The sequence below is a fragment of the Muntiacus reevesi genome, chromosome 2 (assembly GCF_963930625.1).
Source record: "Muntiacus reevesi chromosome 2, mMunRee1.1, whole genome shotgun sequence".
Lineage (NCBI taxonomy): Eukaryota > Metazoa > Chordata > Mammalia > Artiodactyla > Cervidae > Muntiacus > Muntiacus reevesi.
The window spans coordinates 227,422,090-227,442,536 of NC_089250.1; the positions used below are offsets into that span (position 1 = coordinate 227,422,090).

General features: G+C 61.7%; 1 protein-coding gene across 6 annotated transcripts in view; it reads right to left on the reverse strand.

Moving 5' to 3' along the window:
* The window catches only part of CBFA2T3 (CBFA2/RUNX1 partner transcriptional co-repressor 3), an 80,588-nt gene that overhangs the window by 15,712 nt on the left and 44,429 nt on the right, over nt 1-20,447 (reverse strand). For 2 of the 6 annotated variants that reach the window (XM_065925198.1, XM_065925203.1), the window contains exons 2-5: nt 8,375-8,521; nt 5,352-5,429; nt 903-1,144; nt 715-804 (exon numbers count right to left, since the gene is read on the reverse strand). In XM_065925198.1, the coding sequence (XP_065781270.1) occupies nt 715-804; nt 903-1,144; nt 5,352-5,429; nt 8,375-8,521 (557 nt within the window). Of the gene's footprint in view, nt 1-714; nt 805-902; nt 1,145-4,349; nt 4,521-5,351; nt 5,430-8,374; nt 8,522-16,664; nt 16,800-20,447 lie in introns of those variants that run through there. The other 4 variants (XM_065925199.1, XM_065925201.1, XM_065925200.1 and 1 more) reach the window with 4 other exon arrangements.

Consider the following 20,447-nt stretch of genomic DNA (forward strand, 5'->3'; position numbering starts at 1 on the left):
TCAGTGCTTTGTTCAATGCAGATTCTGACTCCAGGGGTCTGGGTGGGGGCCCGGAAGCCTGCATTGCTTACACGCCCTGGTGTAGCTGCCACCAACCCAACATCAACTGCTCCTGCCGAGAGGCCCTGGTCCACTGTTCATCTTCCATGATGACCACATCAGGTGGCTTCCCAACTGACACCCACTCGCCCATCTGTCTGCTCACTTACGAGTTGGTGGTCTGTCCACTGTCCCAATCCCCTCACTCCGTGTTCCAGGCACAGGGCCGAAACACAGCAGGCACACACACACCCCACAGCCCCCACCTCAGGGCCTCTGCAGGCCCACCCCTGCCTCAGGGCCTTTGCAGGCATGCTCCCTGCTGCCTGGAAGGTTCTGCTCCTCGCTTTCCTTTTTCACTGAAATGCCCCCTGCCCGCAGCTCCACAAAATCTATGACAGGTCGACTGGCACACAGTGGGTGCTCAGAACATAGCTGTTAAAGGGCTGAGTGTCCTGGCCACTAACCACAGGACTGGTCCTGGGAGCTGCATGTCGGAGCCTGGGGTCAGGAGAGGACGGCTCCAGCCCAGCAGCGGGTTTGTAGCAATCAGCCAACAGGTCAGCACTGTTCTCCCAGGGGGTGGGAGTTTTGAGGGTGGGGCTGATTTAAGCTGGCAGAGGATAGACTCAGGCCTCCTGGGGCCTCAGGGTAGGGAAGGGGGTTGGTCTGTACCTTCAGGAAAGGGATGACAAATGGCCGCAGTGGGAAGTTGGTGGCCTCCTGGAGCTTGGAGTGAAACTCCTCGATGGTCAGCGTGGAGTTCTGGGGAAGAAGACACTTGACTTCAGCCTGGAGAGGGGAGGGCAGAGGCCGAGGCTGGCCCGGCCTGGGGTCACCCACCGCGTCCCCACCCGACTCACCACGAGCCCCAGCACCAGCGTGCGCACACGCTCCCCAATCTCTGGGGAGATGTCGCTGCCGAACTGCTGCAGGGTGGCCAGGAAGCGCTTGAGCTTGCTGAGCTGCCGGGCCCCACAGGCTGGGGGCAGCTGCTGTGTGGATAGTGCAGCCGTGCACGAGGTGGCCGGGCCATTGCTGAAGCCGTTGGGCGTGGACGGGGCGCCGCCGATGGCCGTGGGCGAGTGGCTGCTGCCGTTCATCACTGCGGGGGGAGGGGGGGAGGATGCAGCAGAGCACCATGGGCCCCACAGACACCCTTTACATACATGCAGACTGAGGCCCCGGTGCAGGGAGGAGCTGAGCGTGGCCACCCTCCAGATGTGCCACTGCTCAGCTGTCCTTCGGCCTTGCTCTGGGTTGTGCAGTCAGGCCCTCCACACCCAGAGACACCTGGGCCCTCCAGCTGCCTGGCACCCATGCATCTCCTGTGAACAGGTGGAGGGGCTTCCCTTCCATCGGGATCTGCTGGCCCATCTTCTCATTCCCCTGAAGGTCAGTGACCCTCACACCCGTCATCATGGCCACAGGCTGTGTCCCACTGCCTACACAGGCCCCACTGCCTGCATGAGGGCCCCAGTGCCAGGCTGACAGGGCTCAGGGTGGGCCAAGGGAGCCTGGACCCCAGGACAAGCTGGGCTGGATACTGGCAGGGTCTGCTGCACAGCAGACATGTGTGCCCATGGGGCCTGCTGTGTGTAGAAGACAGGCTGGTGACCCAAGGGGTCTTAGATGAGCTTGTGCAGGGCCTCAGGAGCAGCACAGTGGGTCCCAGGGTGACAGACACTGGGGTGCTGTGAAGTGGTCCTGGGGCAGGACCATAACCTCAGGGAAGCCCATCCCCAGGGGCAGGGAGTCCTCCCATGCCTGGCCACCTGCAACCTGCCTCCTGGCCTCAGAGCCTGCACAGAGGTCAGGGGTAGAGGGCTTCCAGGGTCCTTGATGACAGGGGAGGGGGCTCTGGACATGGACACCTCTGGGAGTCCCGCAGCGCAGCCCAAAAACTCAGCAGTCATTCACACCTCTGCAACCTGCTCCTTCAAGTTCGCATACTTGGCCTGTGTGTGCTTGCCTGCCAGCTCCTCCCTACATGACCCTCCCCCTTACACACGCCTTTCATTCCCCACGCCTTCCCTCCCTTAGCATCTTTGCATGCACACTCATACAACATACCAAATACATGTGCACTCATGCTCATATACATATGAATACACGTACACACACAACACACACACATGCTTGCACACAGGCCCATGTGCACCACACACATGCACATATGTAAGTGCATGTGGACATAGTGCACACTCCACATGCACAAAGATGTATGTATGTCCCCACACATGCACACAGACACCACAAGCATACTCCCCCATACACACCTGCACATGTGTACACCTGTGTGTGCACATAGGCACGATGCAGTGCAGCCCTACAGGACACACGCGTGCTTGCCCACCCATAGCACACACCTGGGCACACCCACACAGTGAACATGTGCAGGTCAGCATGGTGCACACACAGGCACCAACACCGTATACACGCACCCGCACGGTGCACACACACATACATGCCCACAGAGCGCACATGTGTGCGTGCCTGCACAGCACACATGTATGTGCACACGCATACCTCTCACTCACTCTGCTGTGGTTCCCAGGCCTGGCCCTGCCCCTATTCCCCTCCACCCCGCCAGGCCTTGTCTGGCTGGGTCTATGCAGAGGCTGTGAGCTCACGTCTTGTGGTGGGGATTCTGAGGGTGCTCAGAGCCGCTGCTCCCTCAGGACTGCATTTCTCTGAGGCTCCAGCATCCCCTGGTGATGAGGGAGCAGGAACCCTTTTCTCCATGATTGGGACATTGCCGGGCTGAGCTCTGGGAAGTGGCCCCACCAGAATAATCACCTATAATTGCTGTTTACTTGGCCACCTTGGACAGCGGGCGTGTCGGTTTGCCCCTCCAGACCACGCAGACCTGCCATCCTGCCCTGGCTCTGGGGTGACCTCTGCGGACTGTCTTGGCCTTGCCAGCCTGGAAGGAGCATGTGAGGTGGGACCACACGCCTGCCCCTCTGCCCTGGGCCTCGGCTCTCCCAGGGCTTGGCTCTCCAGGTCCCGGTTACCGGCTCTGTCCGCCCCTACAGGCCCAGGGAACACAGCTCCCGCTGTCTCTAGCCCCATTCCCTGGGCTCTGGAACTGGCCCACCCTGTTAACCCCGAGTCTGCTGTCTGGTTGGCTCTGCCCACATCTCCAGCTTCCATGACCCCTCGCCTGCAGCAACACCTGCAAACACTCTCCTCCCCTCACTGAGCAGCAGGTCAGGGACCACCCCCTAATCCACGGACGGTGGGCCTCACAATCCCTGCGCCCTGCATGCAGTGTTCAAGGTTGCCTTCTGCCCCCAGGTGCCCCAGCACCATGCCGCTCCTCAGTGGCAGGCTGACACAGCCCTGCCCCCCAAGTGCCCTGGTCAGAAGTGAATGTCCCAAACCAGCCCAGACATGCTGTGGGGGTGAGACTTGGTCCTGGCCTCAGTTGCTTCATCTGCAAATGGCCCTTGGCCCAAGCCAGAGGTGGGGTTTCAGGGCCGGGAGGACAGTTCCTGGCTCCCTCCGTCTCATGCCCCTGCTTGTGGAACACAGGTCATGCTTCTCCTACCAGAAGGGGCTGAAATGGTTGACCTGACTGCTTTCACGTGCTGGGTGATCGCTCGTCCAGAACTGGCCCCCACTTGACAGACGTCTGGGAACCACTGATTGAAGGCCAGGGTCAGCACCAAAGCAGACGTGCCCCCTGCGTGTCCTGAGGAAGGCCGGCTGCAGGCGGGGGGCCTGCTGGGCCCCTCGGCCCCATCCTCCACTGGGCCCTTGGTGCTGCCGCTCCCTCCCCTGGAGACACAGTGCAGGTTGAACTCTGTTTGCCCCCTCTGGGCTGGGGGACCCTAGGAGCTCTTTCTAGAACCCACAGGTGACACTCTGGCTCGGGGACAACCTTGAGGATAATGTGCCTCATTCCGGGGACTCCCTCTTGCCCGGGGAGGGGTAAGCTCCAGACACAGACAAGAAGGGCCCTGTCCATCCGAGCCGTGTCCCAGGATTTGGGGACCAGAAGACCCCACAGTTGTGCTACTTTTCTCTGTCACCGCGGAGCTCCACTGATCCCTCGGTGGACACCAACACACACACACACACACCCCGACTGGGGCTGATGACAGCCACTGGCGGTCACCCAGACAGGCTGGAGGTGGCCTGCTGCATGGGGACCTCACCACAGCAGGGCCTCCTGGCCAGTTGCAGCAGAGCTGGGCCATCACTTGGGGTCTGGCCTTCCAGGGGCTTCAAAGACCTGTGGCTGTCCCTGCCGCCTGGGCCCCCGCCCGGCGGCCCCTGGCCCGGCCTCCCTGTGGCGCCCTTACCCGCTGGCCCTCGGTGCCTGGTCCTCCTGCGGCTGGCCTGCCCTCGCTCGCCGAGTTCCCTCCCGGGCTGCCGGGCAGTCTCAGCAGCTTGCTAAAGTGACGCCGAAAATAACCCCCGGCCACAAGTGCTTTCATTCCCACAACAGGTGTGTTACTAAGATAGACCACACGTGTCCCGGCCGAGGTTTTTGGGGGCACGGAGCAGCACCCCCACGGCTCCCCCAGGCCCAGAGCCTGGGCGGGGTGGGGGGAGCTTAGGATGAGGCATCGAAAACAGCCCCTCCTGCCAGCCCCCAGCCCGCCCTCAGGCACCATCCTCCTGGCCACACAAAGCACCCAGGCCTGGCAGTACCGCAGCTCCACGGACACACTGGGCCCCAGACGAGGCCACACACCTGGGCTTACATCGCTGCGCATGCAGGCTGACACACTCCCAGCATCGCCCTGCAAGAGCCTCCCCTGTGGCACCAGCTGCAGCCCGAGCACTGTGATGGGAATGTCCACTGGTGACCAATACCTGTGGAGCACCCTGCGTGTGCCAGGGACTCCCATGACGTGACCAGCAGCACCCTGGGGCTCCGCGTCGTTGCCCTCAGCGCTGGGCCCATGACTGCTTTTCTACAGGTGGGGTTCCCTGCCTGAGGACACAGTGCCTGCAAGGGTAAGAGCAGGGTCTGCCCTGGGAGAGGCTGCGGACTTGTTACTGGCATTCTACCATCCTGCAACTCTGGGACCTGCCTGCTTTGCCCAGTTCTGAGGTGGGGAGACGGAGGCTCAGAGAGGCCATCCACCTGCCCAAGGTCACAGTGTGTGGGCGGCAGGGCTGGGTGTGAACCCGGTCTGTGGGCTGGGGACCCCACCGCTCATCCTCCTGGTCGGCCCCTGGGCCCTTGTTCCCTAAGGGAGGCCGGCCTAGCATGGCAGATGCAGGGGGCACAGACAGGGCGGTAGGCACTGGGCCAGGACCTCTGGGAGAACAGTGGTTTTTGTTATTTTACTTACAGAGACAGACCATAGACCATTTTAAGCAGCCATGAAAACGGCCATGGGGCAGAGACATCGCAGGCCCGTCCTCTCGATCTGTAAGCAAAATAAGAAAAACACGCTGTGAGGAAGGAGGCTGGGCTCTGGACCCCGCCCGGGGGGGTGTCTGCAGCCGGCCCCTCCCCTGCCTCTCGACAGCGTTTCGGGGGTTGGGCCTCTGTCACCACCTAGGCCCAGTCCACTCCCTTCTCTGGGCCTCGGCTTCCTCGTCTGTGAAATGGGCGGGTCAGGGATCTCTTGGGGCCACTTCTGGTGGGAACTTCTGGGGCTCGACCGGAATTCTGGCTCCTCGTGGGCATGAGTGGGACACCCTGGCTCTTAAACAGCTGTTTCTTGAAGGTGCCTGGTGATCCCACTTGGCACCATCCTCAGGACCCAGGCTGAGGAGTTGGGGGTTTCCATCGACAGACAAGCCAACGATGGTTCCAAAATAAAGGCCAGGTCTGAGCTGCTGTGATGGGGGGAAGCACCAAACAGGAAGAGAGGTTTGATTTGTCTGAGCTGAGGTCAGTGGACAAAAGCCACAAGGAGAAAAGCCGTACCACCGAAAACAGAGAGTGTGCCCCCTATCGCAGGGGTAAGAGCAAGATGGAGTGTTTGCCCCTTAAGGGTCCTCCCAGCTGCAGAATAGCTCCTCACATCCCTCCCCAGAGTTCTCTTGGCACTCCTGCCACCTTCCTGTGGCCACGCCACAACTTCAACTCCAAAATAAAATTGTGCCCAGGGCAGTCACCGGGTAAGGAAAAAACCACAGCCCTCAAGCCGTGGCTCCCAATCAGTCCCTGGTCAGCTTGGCTTGCAGGTCGGCCCTGGGGCAGTGGGGGAGGTTCTTGGCAGGAATCCATGGGAGTGCAGAGGATCCGTCTACTCTGGGTACCACCAGCCAGGTGCACAGATGAGATGAGATGTTAACCTCATGTTAACACCCTGCTTTCAGGGAATTCCGAGGGTTAGGGAACAAACCTGAGGCCACCCCAGAGGCAGCCTGACACTCAGACAAAAGCTCCCAGCGGCCAGAGGGAACTAGGTGTCGGCTTAGAGAAGAAAGACCCGTTCTCTCATAACCTCCACGCTCTGAATAGAGCTGGGACCCTGGCCAGAGGGAATGGACCCCACACCACACATGGCCCTGCCACCACACATCTGTTCACCAGGCCCAGTGGCATCTGACCCCAGCCTCATCCGCAACCTGGAACATCTGTTTCCCAGACCAGTGCCTTCCGGAACACAGGCTCCTGGACTGAGGAGAAAGGCAGGCCACAGAGCCACGCCCACGAGGATCGGAGACCCTGGCTCAGAGCCCTTGGCCAGGCCCTCCGAGGGTCCACTGGTCTCTCCTGCTTGGAACTGCTTGGACAACAGAGTGGGGGCGTCATCATCCCAGGGGGACCTGCTGCTGCCCCATCAGGAAAATTCCTTTTCCTGCCTGGGCTGCACGGACACCCTGGGCTGCGTGGACACCCTGGGCTGCACGGATGTGGGTGAAACTCAGCCAGGCCGGAGCCTTCCCTCTCTACCGGTGAGGCTGGATGGGGCAGCTGCAGTCAGTGGACAGAGATCGGCCTGCAGTTCAGCCCGAGGTGAGGACTGACTCTTCCGGAGAAGAAGGAGGGGCAACCGGCTGGCCAGAGTCCCCAGGAGAACAGTGAGTGAGCAGAGTCCGGCCACCTCTGGCCCCTCCTGTGTGGCCAGTGCAGGCCGGGCACTCAGGAGTGGATGGCAGGGCCCCGTCTTGAGACAGGAGGCAAGTGTGGGGACATGGGCTCATCCATCATGTGTGGGGACCCTGACTCAGACTGACCCCGCTGGGGAGAGGTGCTGGAACTGTTTGTGCCAGACAGTCCTGTGTTCAGGTGGCCGCACCTGGGAGCAGGTGGCATTTCCCTGTTTACCAGCAGAGACCAGCATCCTGCAGCAAGAGACCTAGCTGGACCCCTCCTCCAGATGGGGGCCACTGCCCAGCCTCTGATGGCAGCACCAGCACCATTCACAACCAGTAACAGACAGAGCCAGGCTGGGGCCAGGGCTCTGGGAAGAGACATGGACCCTGGTGAGGAGGGTGGGGCTTGAGGAACTTGGGGGCGGCCAGGGGCCGCCAGGCTGAGGAACTGAGGTTCCTGCTCCACAGAGGGCCTTCATTTGGGTCCAAAGCCTGGGGAAGGAAGCCCTAGTGTGGGGCTTTCTGACCTCTGAATGTGTGGGTGGTGAGGCACGTGGATCGCCCAGAAACACTCAGGACACATTGCTGAGCCCCTGGTCTTAGGTACAGGGAAGACTGTCGCCCACACAAGCACAAGCCGGGGGTCTCCTTCCCAACTGCTCCGACTCAAAGGCCCAGGAGTGGCTGTGGACTCCGCAAGCCCACCTACACCCGCTGTGTGCACCAAGATGCTCAACTATGGCCCAGTGCCCGTGAGGCACGGTCTGCCTACCTTGTTGCTGGCAGCTGAAGGCCTGTGGACCCAGTTCCTGGCCCACCCACACACCTGGATCAGGACTGGCCGCAGGGCTCTTCCAAGGCCAGAAATGCCTCCAACTGCCCCTTCACGGGGTCCAGGCCAAACAGGATTCGCCCACATGCAAGTAGTCTGCTGTGTGACCACGGAGAAGTCCTCGTCCCTCTCTGAGCTCCAGTATAGCACCTGACCTTGATGGAAGGCTCACCGTGTACCCGCCCCGCTAAGAATTATTAACTCATTCATCCTCACAGCAGCTCTGTGAGGCAGGGCCATGGCCAGCCCTGCTTTCCCAATGAGAAATGCCAGGCCCAGAGAGGTTAAGAACTTTCCCCAAAGTCACACAGCTACCAAGTAGAAGAGTTGGGGTCTGAACCATAATGAGATCCTCCCTCTCAAAGGCCCAATGGGGGGTCGTTTACAGGTCCAGGTGAAAGTTCGGACCTCAAACGGCTCTAGGGACACCCCCACCCAGAGGAGACTCTTCCCACCGCCCCCTGGAGACCCAGCCCTGGGGTTACTCACTTGTGTGGGGTGTGAAGGAGGGGTGTCGTGTGGCCCCCTGGGATGCGGCAGGCGGTGGGGGTGGCATGCTGGGGGGCGTGGCCCGGGGCTGCGTCTTCACCTCAGCTGGGGAGTCGGGCATCGCGGTGGCCTTCTCTTTTCTGTCTGCTGTGGACGCCACCGGGGTGGGGGACCGGAGAAAGAGACAGAGAGCAGGTGAGTCAGGCCAAGGGGTGGAGGGATTGGCACTGCCCAGGCCCACCTGCTTCCTGGGCGAGGCCCCAAGCAGCTGGAGCCCAGGTGGGGGACACTCTGCCCACAGCCCGCCACGGAGAAGCCCCAGGTGTGCTCACAGGTGGCTGGCATCCCACCCACCTGGGATCAGACAGCAGGATGGGTCAGCCCACTTCAGGTACGCTGGAGGGCGTAGCTTCAAGAACCTGGGCCGCCAGAACAGGTCTGGGGTTCTCATTGTGGGGGTGACCCTGGGGAGCTTGGGTTTTCTCAACCGCAGACCAGGGAGTCAGGGAGCACCCCCTGAGGCTGTGGTGCCCCCACTTCCTTAATCAGCAGCTGCTGGAGGGCCTGTATGGATGACCTCCCCACCCCCATTTCTGATTCTGCAGGTGCGGGGCTGGCCTGAGACTCTGCATTCCTAATAGGATCCCAGGGGGAGCTCTCGCTCAGAGACACCCTAGCATTATCCATCCTAGAGCAGATGCTAAAAGGCAGGTCTGGGGGTCTTCCCCAGGGAGACTGGGAGGCAGGAAACTGTATTTTCACCGTTTCCTGGCCCAGGCGACACCTAGGACCAGCCAGGCCAAGGACACATTTGACTTCAGGCCATTTTAGGCCTGGCCATCCAAGTGTGGTTCACAGAGCAGCAGGTCCTGCCCCGGATTCTGTGTCAAAGATTCCACAGAATCCTACTGTGTCAAGGACTCTGATGCTCTGCTAGGAGCCAGGGTATGGAGACAGGGTGGAGATGGGAAGGAGAGACCCCAGCCTGACATGTCCCCAAGCCCCTGGGCCCACAGAGCAGGCCTTCCCACAGGAAAAGGCCTCTGGGTGACTGACCATCCACGTGAACCCGAGGCAGCAGCTGCCCAGGTATTCTCAGCTGGGGGAGGGAGCGAGCCTCTGGGCCACCCCCCACCCCTACCAGCCCTGGCCCCAGCTCAGCATCAGCCAGCATCCGGCGACCATAGAGATCTGGGAGGGTGGCTGCGACTACAGGTGGGCGTCCCCGCCTGTTACAAACTGGCCCAGCCTGTGCTGCCTGCCCGCCCCCCACTCCCACCACTGCCCATCCTGTTAACCCTGATGGGGTCTCACCGGGGGCCAGGGGGTGACGGGGCCGGGCTGGACACCTGTCAACCCATTCACTTCTTCCCCTCCTCCTCCCAGGGGCCCCACGTGATCTGGGCCGCCCGCCTCCATGGACAGTGACAGCGACAATAAAGTGTTTGTGTCCCAGACTGAGCAGACCTCCTTCCTTGGCCCCACGTCCTCCATACTGGGAGGAGATGCCTGCAGCACCCCAGGGCCCCTGAGGTGGGAGCAGAAAGCCCCCTCCTCACTGTCCCCATGGAGGGGGAAACAGCCAGTCGCCGGCAGCCACCGGGCCGCACAGCACCTGCTGTGCCCTCAGCTGTGGCTGCCTCCTCCCCCCGCCGCCGCCGGGCGCCCTGCCCCCTGCCGCCGCCTGTCAGGAGCTGACGGCCGGGCACACGTGCGCTGCAGCTGTGGGGGCCTGTCAACACCATGCCTGGCTGCAGGGCCGGTGGCCAGTTCCCACTGACAACCAAAGAAGGCAAACGTGGCCAGCGCCACGGGCCCTGGGCCACCCCTGCAGGGTGCAGTCCTGCCTGTCCTGGCCAGCCCTTCATCTGACCAGGCCACCCTGGGGCAGGCGGTCCCGCCAGCAGGCTGTCCAGGGGCGGTACTCAGGATGCCAGGCTGGAACGCTGGGGACATGGCCTGTTTTGACCTTTCCAAGTCCTTCCATGCAGGGGTTTTGCTGAAGTGTCACAAGTGGAGCAGACCAGAGACCCCAGCTCAGGGGGCATAGGGGAGGAGTGGACCGAGTGTGCATGCGTTGCATGGAGCCTCTCACCCATCCCTCGGGTGTCTACAGGCCCTGAGGGCAGAGCTCCAGGCTGCCCACCTATGGAGGAGACATGCATGCACTTGGTAGATGAGTCATGGCTCCTGTCATCGTCAGGAAACCCAGCACAGGGAATGCTGCTTCCAGCCCCGTTTTACAGGCACAGAGAAGTGCAGCCATCTGCCAAGGGCACATAGCATGTATGGGTGCGTCCCCACCGGGCACACAAGTCCACAGGGTCTCAAGGACTTGTTTGCATCAATGAGAACTCTCCTTACAGGAGAGGAATCAAACCCAGGTGGATGGAGGATGCGGGTTACTGGGGGTGCATCCCCACCTCCTACGCTGGGTCTTAGGTCCCTGGGCTGCACACAGTGGGGCCACGGGTGCAGGAAGCCTCACATATGTTGAATTTTGTTTGAGTCTGGCTCTATTGCCTGATGGCTGTGTGACGTAGAGCAAGTCACTTCACCTCTCTGAGCCTTTCTACTCCTCTGTAATGGGTGATGGTGAGCTCTCAATGCAATCAGAAACAGTTTATGAAGCAATGCGAGGGCTGGGACCCTGCTCTTGAGGTTGCCCTCGGCCCAGATCCAAAGCAGAGCATGACGGAGGCCCTCAGGAAAGAGCAAGGGTGATGTGAAGACGGCAAGGAACAGCACAAATGCTGGCGGGAGCGCACGGGCCTCTCTCTAGTCATGCAAAGAATCCAGACGAAGCTGGCGGGCAGTAGGGAGCCCATCAGGGTGTGCACAGGCATCACCTCTGCCACCTGAAACCCTCAGCAGTTTCCACTGCACATGGGGTTCCCCGGGGCCTCCCCCCAACTCCCCTTCCCTCCTGGGGCTTCAGCTCTGACCTCACGTCCTCAGGAGAGGTGCCCCATGTGAGGGTCTTTGGCTCCCCTGGAATGTGATCCCCTCTGAGACGACCCTGCTTCCTGACCGCCACTGCCTCCCCCACCTCAGGGTCTCTGGCTGGGCTGGCACTTCCAGAAGGCCACCTGTGCACATGCCGGAGGCCAGGGCGGGACCCAAGAGTGAGGTCACTGCTGGGCAGCCCTCTGAGAGGAGGGGACTCCCTGCTCAGTGCCTGGAGGGGGCAGGTCAAGGGTCCTGGCTGCCCCAGTCCCAAGGTGGGCCGACCCGGGGGGCTGTGGATGCAACCACAGCTCACCCTGGACACTTGCCCTCCTCGGGGCTGGCCAAGCGAGGACAGTAGGGTGTGAGGGGGCTAGAGGCCCACCCTCTGGATGAGTGGCCGCCTCTAAGCCGGACTCCTCGTGTCTACATGGGCACACTTGTCACCCACCTCCCAGTGTGCAGCATGGGTCAAAGGAGACGGAGAAGAGTGCTTAGCGGAGGGCAGGGCACCCACCATGGTCGTACCATCATGGTGGCAGCTGTTAATTGCTGTTATTAATTACTGCTCTCTCTCTCCACCTCTGCAGCCCCGAGCTGTGTGTGGAGGAGCCAAGCCTGCCCGTCTGCCGGCCTGCATGGTCTGAGGGCACACGGCTAACAAGCTGCCAGATGGGCAGCCTCAGTCTCTTGATTGCTGGCCTCCTGACCAGCCCCTAGCCCCTTCCAAGGCCCAAGACCCCCAAGGGCTCTGGCACAACCTGACTGCCTGTCTGGCCGCCCCGTAGGGCCACCCAGGGGGGACCCTGAGCCCACAAACCAGCGTGAACAGGAGCTGGCCAGGTCGTGCGGGCAGGGTAGGGGCCCACTGTGGGGTGCTGAGGGCCAGGAGGGGGGCAGCTCCCGCCGCCGTGAAGACTCCTGAGGGTGCCAGCGTGGTCGGCAGGGCACAGCTCCCGGTGAGGCCCAGACTCCACCCAGAAGCCTGAGCCGGCCACGTGAGGCCGCTCTTTCCCCTCCCCCACTCTCAGGTCCTCCACCCTCGGGGTCCACTCCCAAGAGTCCCAGCCCCGGGGGAGCCGGGTCCTTTGCCCTGCACGTCCACGCAGCCTCTCGTTGCACCCTCATGCCCTCCCCAGAAAGCGCCATCAGTCCCTGCGCCTGCCTGTAAGAGACACTGGACATGTCCATGGGACACCCTCCTGGCTCAAACGGTCCCCCCATACCCACTCTGGGTCTGTTTCCCCACTCCTGACTCTGAAGTCGATGGGGACCCTCAGCCCCACAGACGCCCCCACCCAAAATCAGGATATCCCCTGCACAAGCCCCCTTTTAGGGAGCTCTGACTTAGCAGGTCAGTGAGGGGGCCCTGGCAGCTGGACCTATGTCTAGCTTTAAGTTCCTTCACTTTTATAAGATTAACATATAAATAACAGCTCCCCAGGCGAGGGCTTGGCACGTGTCCCATGCACATCAGCATGCCCACTGAGGGTCCCAGGGACGACTGTGACCCAGAATGCCACACCCTGCAGGAGGACTCAATTCGTCTCCACATGTGCCCCCATCAGGCCCATTTGTGGATGGGGAAACTGAGGCTCGGGGACGCAAGTGTCTTGTTCAGGGTCTCAGAGCCTGACAGACAGCAGGGCCCGAGCCTGGGGCTCTCCAGGGGTGCCTCAAGCCCCAGGCTCTGCCACCGCCTGGGAGATCAGAAAGTTCTGCAGCCACCTCGTGCTCCCTGGGGAACATCCTGTGGGCCGGCCAGACACGGAAAGGCTGGCTGACTGGGGTTTGAGGCTGGGGTGGGTTTGCTGCTCTGAGTCAGTGGGTGACACCCCGGGTGCCCCAACTTTGCGGCAGGTTAAGTGCGAGGACCATCTTCCCAACTCCCTTAGGCTCTTCCTAGGTGTCAGAGCTCCAGGAAGGAAGAATCAGGGCGGCCTCAGCATCCCTGGGCCTCCGCTGGCCCCATCAGCAGTCAGGGGCCATGGCAGCCACAGGATCCCATAGAGAAAAAAGTGGGAGATGGGGTGGAATTGGAGAAGACACGTCTGGGCTTCTCCCTGACCAGGGTCCCTGTCAGCTCCCCGGGAGCCCGCACAGTATCTTGACCAGAACAACGGCCCTTATGCTGGTGTGTGTTGGGGGGAACTCTCGGGGTGCCGGCCCCTCCCTCGGGGTCCCCTCCCCGTGTGCTCAGGGGGCAGGGATGCGCTGAGGGCCCAGCCAGGAGTCTGACCCTCGCACAACGTGGGAGGCAGCCTAGTTCTGCTCCATCTGACAGACAGGAAACTGAGGCACAGAGAGGGTGGGTGACCTGCCGAGCTCACACAGCCGACAGGGGGCTGGAGGTGGCCCCAGAGTCCCACCCACCCGAGACCTGCTGCTCCCTCTTTCGCTCCTCTTTGAACTGCCCGTCCCTCAGTCCCGGAGGGTGGGGGCCCCCTGGTGTCCTGATGTCCTGCTGCGGTGCAGGAGCCAGAGGGTGAGCGGGGACGGCCTACTCGGTTGCAGCCCCACCCACGGCCCCGGCTCTGAGCCCTCGAGAACATTCCCAGACCCGGGCGGTGCTCCCCAGGCCCCTGGGGACCCTGCGTGTTTCCCAGACAGTGGCTCCAGTTCCCACTAAATGTCACTAACCCGTTGACAGAGGAAGCCGCTCTCCGGGGCCGAGCAGAGCTGGTGGGAAAGAACACAGAATGTGCCGGAACAAGCCACCCCATCCATCATTTTCCCTGTCCGCCTGTGTTCCCAGCCCGCCCTGCCCGGCTGAGAACTGGCCACAGCCCCGCGCTCCCAGCCCTGGGGTTCTAGAACCCTCCACGGGAGGGGGCCCTTAGCATCAGCACAGCCCATCCCCCACAGGTGCTGTTGCAGAAGCAGGGCTTGCTTTGGACTCTTGTGGTCTGACTCTGCCGTCACCTCATCTGACCCTCACAGAAGCGGCAGGAAGTGGGCAGGTGGGCCCGGTACCCACAGGTAACCCTGCTCCGGGGGCAGGGCCCTGACTGTGAGCCCGGCCTCAACCTGAGCACTCCACGCAGCCCCCAGCCTGCGAGGCGGCTGATGAGGAAGCCCAGGGCCCAGAGGCCACTCTCTGCGGAGTCTTGGGCTATGACCTGTGACATGCCCAGACCCTGTTCCTGGCACCAACCCACAGGCAGGCAGGGTTCCCCAGGCCCATGGAGGCTTGGTGGGGAGCCCTGTACCCTGAGGAGGGGCACTGCTCCCGGCCCCAGTGTGCCCCTTGGCACATTGCCCGGCCGCAGCCTCCGCCGCTGCAGGTGGAGGCGGGGACAGAGCACCAGCGGTCCAAGCCCTGATATCCTGGCCTCCGCCCTGCGCTGGGGAGCAGGCCAAGGTCCGGAAGCTCCTGCCAAGGTGAGCTGAACGCTGGACCTTCCTGGAGGCAGAGGGGCGAGTTGACCCCTAAGACACGTCACCTGAGACCATTACTGGGTAGCCCCTGCCTCTTGGCGGGCATCCTGAGTGCCCTCATGGACCTTTGTGACTGGCTGTTCCCTCTCTGCCCTCACCTCCCATGTCTTTGCCTGAATGTGACTTGTCTTCCTCAGTGAAACAGTGTACAGGGCAGGGCCAGGCACACAGCAGGTGCTGCATAAATGCTGTGGAGTCAGGACCAAGAAGGGAGATGGCCCATGGATGGCTGGACGGTCCCGCCTCCCAGCCCCACAGGCGCTCTTTCACCGAGGACAGTCCCGATTTCTCTGCCCAGAGCTTCGGCCAGGGACTGGAGGGAACCTCCCCGATCAGGTCAGGTGTCCCCTGGAGCCCCGTCCCTGTCCTCCAAAGGCCCGGGGGCGGGACAGCAGCGGGCTGGTGTCAGGTGTCCCGAGCGAGGGCAGGCGGCCACCTGTCCCCGGCACCCCCGGGCACACTCTGTCCTGCTCAGGCCAGACTCCCGGGAGGATCGTGGCGTCCCGGCCTGCAGACACTGCCCGGGGCAGGGTACAGCTGCCCGTGGGAGGTGCCCCTCCGTGAAGGTGGCAGCTGGGCTTCCGGGATCCTGACCACGATTGGGGACTCCGCTGGCAGCCCTCGCTGGTCCTGGAGGAAGATGCCACTACCACTGGGCTTACAGACAGGGACCCCAACACCCAGAGCTGCAGAGAGCAAGGGGCCTCCAGGGTCCGGAGACCACCGTGGCTTCCACAGTGTCCCAGCTCCTTGTGTGGCACTCGGGGCCTCACACAGCCCCACCTCGTGTCCTCCACGATGGCCTCCAGTGCCAGCACCTTCTCAGGCTCCTCCATGGACCCAAGCCCCAGGCCAGGTGGGCATCACCACCCGCTGAAGCAGTGAGGAGATCGAGGGGGCAGGGGGCAGAGGTCAGGCTTCCTCCAAGACCACAGCTCAGCAAGGCTGCAGAGCCCTGACTACAGATTTCCTCTTTTCTCCCTCTCTTTCTTCCTAGACCTTCTATTATAGCACCACCATGAGCCCCAGAGTCCCCTCCTAACTATGAGAGCCCCCAAACCTCCAGAAGCCCGATGCCACACTCGCAGAAGAGGCAGAAGGTGGGTGTGTCTGAGGGGACGCAAGCCTCACAGCGCTCGGGGAGGGTGTAGCTTCAGGGCATCCCTGCCGGGCAGGACCCACTGGGAGACACCCCCACGTGTCAGGGGTGGACCCCGTAAGGCCCTCGGACCCCAGTGCAGTGTGCTCCAGCACGGGTGTAGTCCCCCGGCAGTGACGGCACGTGGAGGCAGGAGCCAGCTCCCCTGGCTCTCGGGTGGCCCTCCTGAGCTCTGAGCGTCAATGGGCTCCTCCTGCATCCACATGAGGGGTGGACACTGTTCTTCGCATGTGGACCCAGGTAGGTTTCTGGCCGTGTAACTGTCGGGCCAACCTTGGAAGTCATGAGCGACATGGCGGATGTGGGTGGTGCAGCAAGTCTTTCCTGAAGGCCAGCCCAGCCCAAGTACCTCCCTACACTGCCTCCACCCCTACCCCCGGTGACAGATTCACCTCCTCTGAGCCACTGACTCCTGCACCCCAGCCACTGAGGGGCCTGGGCAAGGTGGGACAGATCCACTGCCAGCACACACAGGGGCTAGCAGGAGGGTGAGGGCAGATATTTCTGGGGGGTACCTGAGCCTCCATACCACTGCTTGGGGAGGACCTGCCCCCAGAACACCCTCTGTCACCCTCAAGGCTTCCTGGAGGGTGGATGGGGGCATGTACTCCTGGACCTTGGGGGTTCTGGAGCAAGCCAGGCAATCTCCCAACTGAGGGCCAACTTCCTGGGGCGAGGAGGGGCATGGACTCTCCTGGAGACTCCCAGTGGGTGTGTTGGGGATGGAGGGAAAAGCCAGGCACGCACCCCAGGAAGCAGCCATTTCTCAGAAGGGACGGACAGGGCTCCCAGGCTGAAGCAGAGGACTTGGGGTTGACCCCCACTCCTCCCTCTCCCTCCAAGGCCAAGGTCAGGGACGGCTTGTCTTTGATCCCCAATGCTCTGCAAAGCAATGAGAATTTTCAGGGGGGCCGCAGCCCTAACGAGTTCCAGGCGCTGGAACTTGGGCCGCTGCCCACATCTGGTTTCAATCACAGCCTCCACCGCCTGATGAATCAGTGATAATACACACAAGGATTAGTGTTTCCCTCCCTTGGTCCGGGCGGCTCTCCCACCCCCACGAGTGCTCCAGCCACGTCCACTGGATCCTCTGCCCAGCCCTTTCCAGTCCTGGGGTCTGACCGGGCTGCTGTTCCTCTGCCCGTTAACGCTGTGACCCTTCCTGCTACACAGTGCTAGGCCACTCTGGCCCTCCTGCCCCCAGGGACCCCGTGATCCCCTGGGCCTGTGTCGCCGTGGCAACAGCACTGGACCAAAAGCCAGGAAACCTGCTCTGTGACAGATTGTGAACTGGGGAAATCACCCCAGCATGACCCCAAGCCTCAGTTTACCCACTGATAAAATGGGCCCTTAACTCCTGCATCTCAAGGCCAGGGGGAGGTGATGGGGGTAGTCTTAGACAATGGACCAGAAGGGGAAAGGCCACTATGGTGCCTATGACAGAGAGGTTCTGACTGGCCTCCCTCTACCCTGTCTCAGCTTCTTGGCCTGAATGTCACTGACTTTTCTACCCAGGACTCAGTTTTCCCACTCAGACAAGAGCAGAGCCCCTGCAGAGGCACAGAGGGACGGGACAAGCCAGCGAGAGGCTCCTCCGAAAGACCTGGGTGCTGAGCGGGGCTCAGCTCTGATTGAGATGGGCTGCCTTCTGCTGGGAGCAGTGTATATGCCTGGGTGCTAAGACCCCTCATCCTGACAAAGCCCAGATGTGTCCAGTGCTCCAGCTGACGACGCTGCTGGGCTCAGGCATGGTCATCACTGTGGACCCTCAGAGCCTCCCCAGAGGGGTGGCCAGGAAGGTCCACAAGAGGATGTCCCACTTCACAGGGAAGACCCTCGCAGCCCCAGAGGGGACACCGTGGTGGCAAGGCTGCCTCCTGCACCGGCAGGGGATCGTGAATCCCGCCAGTGCTGGGAGGGAGCCACCCCCCTGGACAGGAAGGTCCCTTCTGCCACCGAGGTGCAGTGAAAGCGAGCCAGACCCAGTCTCACCACCGTCCTCCAGTCCAGGGTTCTCTCAGGAGGGGTCCATCCTCTCCTGACCTGACTGTGCCTCCAGGCTGGGAGACCCAGCTAGATTCTCCTGGGCGGCCGCGGGGCGTTTCCACCTGCTGGGATGCTCCCCTGTGCTCCACAAGGCTGTTCCCTCCTCACACAGGATCGAGCTCAAATGTCCCCCCTCAGAGGACCCCTGCCCTTCCCACTGCATTACCCACTTAATTTCTTGGGGAGCAATTGTCAGCACCCGCGATCGCGGTCTGTGTGGTCCTGTCTCCACGAGGACACGGGCCTTGTCTTTCTGTGCATTGCGAACCCCAGACCAGCGCCAACACCTGGTGGTCAGCGAGATGCAGCACGCAGTGTGCTGACCAACCTGTGAGAAACCCAGAGAGGCCCTGCCTGCCCTTGTGCCGTCTGAGACCCTGGCCTGTTGGGTTGGAGGCTATGGCGGGAGCCTGGGCGGAGCTTGGGTCAGGACCTGCTCCCTGACTGGTGGCCTCAGTGGGCAGCTCCCCCATGTGTAGGGGGTGGGGACCAAGGAGCTATTCTGAGCCTACCCATCAGCAGTAAAGTTCAGTTATGGCAACATAAGATACCCTCCACTTGAGGGTGGACGCATCAGAAAATGTCCTCAGTTCTCCCCCCTAGAAGTTCTTCACACCCATTCCAATCTGACTGCAGCTCCTCCCACCCAGAGATGGGCTCAATTCCCTGCCCTTGGATCTGGGCTGGCCAGGGACTTGCTCTGGCCATTAGGATGAGGCAGGAGTAATGGCAGTCAGCTCTGAGCTGGACATGAGGCAGTCAGTACCTCTGGTTGTCCTGCTGAACCTGCTGGATGGGAAGGCTCACTTGGGCGAGTTGGACCAGCTGCCTCAGCTGGGGATCCAGGCATGTGAGGGCCTGGCCACACCCAGCAGAACTGCCGACCTCAACTCAAGAGCAAGCCCTGCCGGGACGGCCCAGATGAGCCACCCAGTGGGACCCTATGGAACCTGAAATCACATGGTGGGTACTTTCACTTCGGAAACCGTTTTTCAGCACCCACCAGCCTGAAATATTGCACACCCATGGCTCAGAGGTTTGCTCTCAGGCAGGGAATCAACAGAAGAGCAAAGAGCCAAGCATCGGCAGCAAAGGATAAGAATACTCACTGGTCACTGTCACAGAGGTCCACTGGGAGGTCATGGGGCAGATCCACACAGCAGAATACTACACAGCAAGGAAAAAGCACACACACAACCCCACGCACCAGTTTGTCAAATGTCACCAACACGTGGCTGAGTGAATGACACCAGACCCCAAAAAGGATGGGCCAAGTGTCTCCACTTACAGGAAGTTCAGAACCTGGCATTACAGTCAGGATGGTGGGCCCATGACAGGCAGTGACCAGGGAGGGGGGCTCAGGGCCTGGGGCAGGTCAGGGAACATTGTCTGTTACCTGCACACTCTGAGCCTTCATGCACACAACACTTTTCTGTGTGTGTGTTGTACTTCAAATAAAAACCAAAAGAAGTAGAAACACATGTAACTCCATCTTGCAAACAAACATACATGCAGAAAAATGACAAGAAAAGAAAGGTGACCACAGCTCCTGGTAGAAGGCCGGTCAGAGCCATTATGTCTGCGTCTGTGTTTGCAGAAGGGGTCTGAGGGTTTGGTTAGGCCAAGAAGCCCAGAGCTGCAGCCACGTACAGACACTCCAAACAAGTGAGGCAGGGGTGGGACTTCCTTCTTAGACAAGCTGGGATGGTCGTGGAGCTGGGTCCAGGATGCCCTGGTGCTGAGCAGAGTTCCGAGGTGGGGAGGGTGGAGTGTGCTTAGCGACTGGAATGGAAACCCTCCCTGCTCTCCGCCGGCCGCAAACGTGATCCAGATGTCCCCTGCTTGCCCCGCGGCTGGCGCACGGAGGGAGCACATTCCTCACCCAGCTGCTGGGGCTGTGCTGCCAAGAGCGGCTCCTGAGAGCTGGGGGGGCATCCACCATCTGGGCCGCCCGCCGTGTGTGTGTGTTGGGGGGGGGATGCCAGTGGAGGGGAGGGCCCCCCTCTCCCAGCACCTGGGCTCGGCACTCCGGGGTCCTCTCCTGCCCACCATGCACACCTGCCACCAAGGGGGTGTGGCTCAGCTGCAGGCTGGCACACCCCAGCGAGTGTGAATGGGCTGTGACCAGAAACATACTGGATCCTGGGTGGGCTTGAGGGGTGTGGGCATGTGAACAGAGAGTGTCACGGGTGGCTGAGTGGGAGGAGGGTGGACGGTGGATGGGTAGGTGGATGAGTTGGGGGGCGGTGACATCCTGACCAGAGCTCATGGCAGTGGGGGTGGTGGACACACAGGCCAGCCCATGAGGTCGAGCAGTAGTGGGGAGAGCCCAGCTTTGGGGTCAGGCAGGCCTGAGTCCAGCCGTGGCCTCATCACTGGGGTGGCCTTGGCCAGGCTTCCTCCTCTGAGTCTCCTCAACTGTACACGCGGGCCGACGTCACAGTCAGGATCAGGCCAGAGCCTGTTAAGCCAGCTCTCTGCTTC